Source organism: Amphiura filiformis, chromosome 13, assembly GCF_039555335.1.
Source record: "Amphiura filiformis chromosome 13, Afil_fr2py, whole genome shotgun sequence".
NCBI classification, from domain to species: domain Eukaryota; kingdom Metazoa; phylum Echinodermata; class Ophiuroidea; order Amphilepidida; family Amphiuridae; genus Amphiura; species Amphiura filiformis.
The window spans coordinates 60225654-60233366 of NC_092640.1; the positions used below are offsets into that span (position 1 = coordinate 60225654).

At 35.9% G+C, this 7713-nt stretch overlaps 1 protein-coding gene across 1 annotated transcript; it reads right to left on the minus strand.

The window, feature by feature from the left end:
• Nucleotides 1-3897: 3897 nt before the first annotated feature.
• Nucleotides 3898-4873, minus strand: LOC140167800 (alpha-1A adrenergic receptor-like). Its single transcript, XM_072191093.1, has 2 exons — nucleotides 4384-4873; nucleotides 3898-4061 (listed from the first exon to the last, which is right to left on the minus strand). Exons 1-2 carry the CDS (start codon nucleotides 4871-4873, stop codon nucleotides 3898-3900), a joined length of 654 nt encoding a protein of 217 aa, XP_072047194.1.
• Nucleotides 4874-7713: the final 2840 nt, after the last annotated feature.

Genomic DNA, 7713 nt, shown 5'->3' on the forward strand with positions numbered 1-7713 from the left:
TAAATACCAGTAATTGGGGTAGATAGTTGCTTTGGTTTTATACATTTTGGTAGAGCAACTGGGCAGTTAGTAGTAACAATTATAATCAACACATTCAGAAAATAAAGATTGAATTGAGCCTGGGATTGAGTTATCAGTCTTTTTGGTCATCTGAGCCTGAGGTGGATAAAGTATATATTGTTGGATTGTCAGAATGTTCAAAGTCATGTCATAAAACGTAATCACAAAGTCGTCTGAATATAGATTGTTGGATTGATGCGAAACTCGGTGGATGTGATTTCCATTGATCCCTTTATTTGCACAAGTATAAATATTAAGTATAAATTAAATGTAGACCTATTTAACACATATTTTTCAATTTAGCTTATAGTATGTCATTGGTGGTATTCGTGGTAACAACAATTCCAACCCGGTTAGTTGTGCATGTGCTACACACAAAAAATTACTAGCATTCCAAGTACTCCAAGTATTCCAAGTCAATGTAAAATTATGAAACATGAATTTCATCCATGGTGTTGTCTTTTTAAAGACATTTCTTGTTGATTATAATTGTTAAAGGTCATCTGAGCCTGAGGTGGAATAAGTATATATTGTTGGATTGTCAGAATGTTCAAAGTCATGTCATAAAACGTAATCACAAAGTCGTCTGAATATAGATTTTTGGATTTATGCGAAACTCGGTGGATGTGATTTCCATTGATCCCTTAAGTATAAATTAAGTATAAATTAAATGTAGACCTATTTAACACACATTTTTCAATTTAGCTTATAGTATGTCATTGGTGGTATTCGTGGTAACAACATTTCCAACCCTTTTAGTTGTTCATGTGCTACACACAAAAAATTACTAGCATGCCAAGTACCGGGTGTCCCAAAAGTCCCTTAACATTGTGAATTTGCCATAACTTGCGTTGGGTTAATAGTGTTGTTACAAAAATTGCACAGTATGTAGATAATTCTTTTAGAAATGTTATGAACGCAAAATAAGTCTCGTCAATTGAGACGTGAACACGATATATAACGTGTTATCATTTTAAAATATGTTTTGTTTAAATTGGCTGTGTTTGTTTGATTGTTTGTTTGTTTGTTTTCAATGCGTAATCTTCATTTTCTGTTTTATCTGGGTTTTATATGGAAACTACTTAAGATCTTTTCTGAGGATTCGATGAACAGTTGTACGTGGTACGTTGTTCTCCATTGAAAGTCGACGTACTGATCGCCTTGGGCTTTTCGCCACCGCTCTTCGTATGACATCAATGTTTGTAGCCGATCTTCCTGTTCTTCCACGTCCTGCCCGAAGTAGATCATGAACAGATCCAATTGATAGGAATTTCAGCACTAGTTGCTGGATTGTATTTCGGCTGGGTAGTGCATAATTTACATTAAACTGTTCCTTAAACATTGCTTCAGTGAGTTTGTCCGACTTTGTCTCGGCAAAGAACCATACGACCTGAATCCGTTGATCAATAGAAAATTCATCTTCACTTCAACTGTTTTAAAGTAAAGTTTAATATTGTCAATATATCCTAATTATAATCTAAAACAGCAGTCACGCTTACGCTAAGCCATGTAATCCATGAATGTTCATACCTAAATGTAGCGTGCGCAGTGAGTGAACCAACTCTATTGTTCAGTGAAGCACATCATTCATGTTCTTGAACAAAGAACACATGAGCTTGCTTTTGTGGGTTTGATACACACATGTACAGTCGCACAGTAAGGTCAAAGGGTCATCAATAATGCTGTTTTTGGTATCAGAATAATTCTAAAAGATCAATCTATATGAATATGTTCTCCATTTTGGTATGAAGTAGGAAATATTTGAGATATGGCCAATTCACAATGTTAAGTTACTTTTGGGACACGCTGTACTTGTCAATGTAAAATTATGAAACATGAATTTCATGGTGTTGTCTTTTTAAAGACATTTCTTGTTGACTTCTTATCGAAGCGAGCAGACCGGTACCGGCCGAATTTGCCTCTTTTCAAGAAATTCACTGTTGGTAGTGGACCCATGCATGGGTCTCTTTGAGGTGTTAATATCAATTGAGCAATCCTGAGCAAATAGAATCTAAAATGGTTCTTGAGCCGTCTTGTATGTAGAATCTTAAGACCCAGGGCACTGTTTGTGATTTAAACAAAAAGGGTGAAAATATTTGAGAAATTGATTAAAGGCAGAAAACAGTAGTGCTCTAATCAAATCAATTACGTGCAGCTGCAAAGTGTCCGTACGGACAGTATCCGTAGAAATTTATTAAATTGTGAAAATGATCATCCTTATAGGTCGCTTTCGGTCAATATCGTTTTTAACGAACGATAAAAATGGTTATACAAAGAAGCCAAATGGTTCTTCAAAAGCCAAATAGAACCATTCTGTACTTCACTAAATAGATTCATCAGGTTTGTAGATATACAGTAAAATAATTTTCTTATGCACGAAACCAAAATATTTTACTCACTTGACGGTTTCGCCTATCATGGTCGATAAGCATCACCAGAATGATGTTGGCTAATTGTAATCACTCATATGTTGGTGTAACGGGAAGAAAATTTGAGACTCGTCTAAAAGAACACCAGAAAGAAACGGACAGGGTGTCAAAAACCAAATCAAATGACACCCGGCAAACCCGAAAACAATCAGCAAGTGAACAATCCAAGTCAGCTATAACAGACCACGCAGTGCAACAAAATCATGTCATCAATTGGGACAAAATTCTTAGCAAGGAGTGTGATGCAAATGCAAGATATGTCAAAGAATCAATATGGATCAGGAGACGAGGACCCAATGTCATGAACAGAGACGAAGGGGCCCACTACCTTAGTCACGTGTATGATCCTCTCCTGCCTGTAAATACCCTCTCTAGAGTTGGGATAGGTCCTACCGGAAGTAAGGATCTACCAACATCATTCTGATTCATGATAGGCGAAACCGTCAAGTGAGTAAAATATTTTGGTTTTGTGCATAAGAAAATTATTTTACATTCTGTACTTCTTTCAATTTTGGGGACTAATATAATCTACTTTGGTAAATTGAAAATATGCAACTTTCAATATGCATAGGAATTATTATCTCTCCCAGTATTTGAATAATACTGTTATCGCTACCAGTATTATATACATGTATACCCAAAGGACAGAAGCTTGTGCCGCTTCTGAGATATTCCTGTTGATAAGATGGGCAGTAACCATGGTAACTATAATATTATTAGAAAATGTTAATGACATATATTAGAACAGATTATTGCCAGTGACAGTTCTATTGAATTAAAAGAGAACTACATGTACAAGTCAATATTAATTGTGATTTTAAGTTGTGTCTTTGTGTGACATCCTTGCAAGGAAGTGGTTTTAGATTTCTGCTCTTCATGCTCTTTTTGGAAACTTGCACCATGCACATGATGAACGACAACAGACCTAGTATAGCAGAAGCTTATGAATTCGACTATACCCCAAGTAGCAGAATTATGATCGCGTGGAGCCACAGGCCGTCGCGTGAAGCCACAGATCTCTGGAGCCACATAAACTCTAACCTTAAACTCTAAAACCAAACCTTAGGAATTCGTGATAACACTTACATGAAAGTAGAACCCGTAAATAATTAACATACATAATTATAAACCCCTGTATAGTTCTAAGAGGTGGTGACACTCAAGTTTTCAAGTGTACATACAAGCGTAAAAAATTGCCTTATTTCACGACACCCCCTAAGTTGCAACAAGTAAAAATATCATTGCCCTAAAGAAAATATTCTCCAAAAGTTAGCCTCCCCAGCAAGTTGTTGGTTAGAAAGTACCATTTTGGAGTAATTCTATACACATTTGGTTTGTTTTTAACCATGATAAACGCGTCAGACGAGGTACGTGGTGTATATCTCTCGAGTATCCCATTGGTACTAGTTCAGTAGTTGGGCTCAATGGGTGTCGAACAGCCAAAAAGTTTCCACAAACCCTTCCTAAATTTCTTGTATTTAAATCCATAAACCACAAAATTAATTGCTGAGTTACTTTGAGCCATCAACACTGTAATGCTATACCATACACTCTTTTGGCTAACGGAGAATCCTAAATTATAAAATAAAAACGCCAAACTATTAGGTGTCCAGCATACGATAAAAGCCAGAAACACAAGCAGTAAAGTTTTAAATGTATTTCGGCGGGCACGTTTAAGACCTTCGTTAAGTGTTTCGGCAGCACTCCTTCCTGAAGCATTTGAATCATTTTGCGAATGAAAGTTACTATCAGTATGCGATGCGGTAGTGACAGTATGTGGTGCCCTTGCTAAACGTTCCTTTTTTGAGAGAGTTAGAATGATAATGTCCATACGCATACAGCATAACAGAAATTGGTAAGAAATATTGCAGAACAATCTCAATCAAGCCAAAACCTTTCTGCCACTTTATTTCTCTTGCAGTACATTTATTATCAAGCATATCGTAACGCCTCATGTCGAGAAGTTTAAAAATGAAAGCAAATATCCAGATACAACAAATAAGAACGACAGTCTTTGTCCGAGTGAACAGTGTCATGTAGTGAAAAGGGAATATTATAGCCACGTATCTTTCTAATGTTATAACAACAAGACTGAAAGTAGAAGCTACGAGTAACGCAAATAAAACTATCGGCGTGTCCCACAATTGGCAAAATAGGTGTCCGGCTATCCCTGACGATGGTGGTCCAGAGTCTGGTATGTTAGAATGAAGAAATATGAAGACACAAGATAAGAAATCTATAACAGCTTGATTAAATATCAATGCATTGGTAAATGTGTGCATTTCGTGGTTGTGGTGTATGACCAAACAGACCAGAGTATTTCCAATCATACCAAAGAGTCCAATGATGCTCTTGGCGACTCTCAGGTAAAGAACTGGCTCCATTGCTTTCTAAAGATATAAAACAGATAATTTGAAATCTAAAATTTGTTTTGGAGCAAATCTAATAAAGCGTAACATTTATTGGAAGTTTGTCGAAAAGAATTGTATTGATCTGACATTTTGTTGATATCGGGCAAATATTATTACATTTTCAAAATAGGTTAAGAAAATATTAATTTCATATTGCATATTGTGTACGACGCGCGTGTTCATTCTCATATTCGACCGCAAGCTATATATATATATATATAGGGTGTTTTGTTTTGAAAGACTTACTATTACTCATTTACCATGTTTACTACTGTTTTCACACTAGAATCCAACTATATAGTTGACACTATCAAAGTATCATGTAATAATTTATCTTCATGATCAATGTTTTTGTCTTTATCATGCATCTATGGAAGAGCGTTGCTCAGTGTGTAGAGTTCACAGGTTACCGGGTTCGATTCCTGGCGGTGGGAAACTTGCTGGGATATTGACTTGAAAAAGGTATGGAATTAATTAGCAACATCTTTAGATTTCCGCTCTTCCCGTGGTGTATTTAGAGTTGGTTAAACATCTCTGTTGTAGTTATTAACTAAATTAGAACATTGAGGGCGCTATTTGATTTTAAGCCTAAAGTGGTAAATACTAGTACTTGTAAACTGCCCATAAAGTAAACAAAAAAGTCTTTAAAAAGGCAAAGTTCACGGATCAGGTAAATAATAGTACTTTGGTCTAACTTCCAATATTCATATATACCGTACTCTGCATTGATTTGACAATAAATAAGTGATTTGAGATATAAAGATACTTGCGTCTTGACTCTGGAATACAATTTGCAAAAAAACTCATTTGCATTTAGGTTTTAAGCCACCGACAGGAAACAAATTTGGCTATTACTACGAAGTCCACTATATCAGTCCATCACATGCTATTTCCTGTTGGACGCCCCTTTCCTGTTTAAAGGAAGTTTTATTTGGAAGCAATTACAATAACTCAAATTTGTTGAATAGTTAGAAGCTAGATGCCTTATCACTAAAGTAAACAAATTACACATGTATTGCATTGGGTATTGCTAGCTTTTGTCACGGATATTTGTCTCATATCCCTGCTTTTATGAATACCTATTATTCTTTTGTAACACGAAATATATTATACATTGGATATGTTTATAGACACTTTGCTGGGTTAATTACAAGAGTCAATAAGCATTCAATTAACTGCAGAGAATGGACTTAAATGGAAGTAAATCGCCTGTTGCTGACCATATAGTGACCTGCCTAGTTTTGATTAACCAATTAGTTATGTATATTGTCAGCATGTGATGGCTATAAGCCAATTACAAACATGTTTTTAAAAAAAGGCTAAACTTAACCTACAAAATGGAGTAAATAGTCCTTGTCATGTGGGGCAGGATTAGATAAAAGCATACAAACAAGTGTTTTCGAGATATTAAGAATTAATTCCTCGCCTCTTAACCACAGGGATGATGGGCTACAATAGCTATTCAAGACACAGGGTATGTAAGGGATATACTGCATATGAGATATCGGTACAAGTGGGACAAATGTTCACTCCGTGAACAAAAATGAGATGGTGAACACGAGCAAATTGGCTAAATCATGAAACAAGTGAACAACAACAATTAAATTAATGATCGAGCCGGCAACTTGTGAAACCGCCCGGCCGTATGGCATTTTCCATATAGTTTTGTGGGGTTCATTATCGAGCCCCAACGGTTTTAGCTTGTATTTATATTATTTATTAACATAGGCCTATTTGTTTGTGAAATTTCAAGCTTTTAAAATTTCAAAATAATCCCATTCAATTACACGGTTGACGATGAAAATTTACTGAATTTAGAGAATGCACGGCGACCACCACCTGATTAATGTGTTAATCAAAATAATTAGCGCCCTCAATATTTACAAAATAAATAATTTGTGAAAAAAGGTAAATAAGTAGATCAATAAAAAAGAAGATTAATATGTAAATGGAAAAAACAGATTTAAATCCGAACAATTAAAGAAAATCATCATCTCATAATACCCCGCAATATCAAAAACGATCTCATTAGGGGCTATCATTTTCTTCGGAGGGAAGGGGGTCCCAAATTTTCCAAAAGTCTGCGTTAATAAAATTGCGACCCCCCACACCACCGATACACTTTACCCCTAAACAGGCTAAAATTGTATTGATTAAATGCAGCGGGTTTCAACAAATATTATGTAACACCCCATACTATAAATAAATTAATGCTGTTAATATAATAACGATACGAGCGCAGACCATTATTGATTGTGCTCAGTTTTGAAAATAATATACATGTATTGCAAAATAATGTTCCGGCGCGCCAGAACATTACGGCAAATACAACTTTATTTTTAATTCTGGAGGAACCCGAGAGGTAACTTCCTCTGAGTCAGAGAATTTTCACAAAATGTGGATCGTCCAAAAACGACTCCAGTACACACAGTCTGGTGAGTTTCAAATTTTTGAACCAAACTCAAGAAAGCATTCCTACCTTGGAATTATCAGACGGCTATCCATCTGTCATCATAAAGAGTGACGCTGTAACGTCGTGACCTTTATGGACTTTTTGATTACAGTCTCGTGAACTGAAGTTTAAACCTGCCCTGTCTTTGTTGAGAAATGGCTGGTTAACTTTGATCTGTTTTGCCTCCTTGACGCTTCGTGCAGACCACCTGTGGTCTCTGTTTCCAGTTTCACAAAATGCCCAGGTGGCTCAATGTAAATGTGGTCTGAGACTTCTGATTTGAAAAAATTGATTTAGAAGAACCGAAACTAATTTAGAAGATCTTTTTCCATGTTCCAGACACCACGTTTTTTTAAGGCGC

What these genes read in the sequence shown, in the direction of transcription:
- LOC140167800 (XM_072191093.1), bottom strand. Translation starts at nt 4,873, where the DNA reads ATGGAGCCAGTTCTTTACCTGAGAGTCGCCAAGAGCATCATTGGACTC. An exon ending in AGAAATAAAGTGGCAGAAAG is followed by an intron (nt 4,062 to 4,383) that starts GTTTTGGCTTGA and finishes TTTATAATTTAG; the next exon opens with GATTCTCCGTTAGCCAAAAG.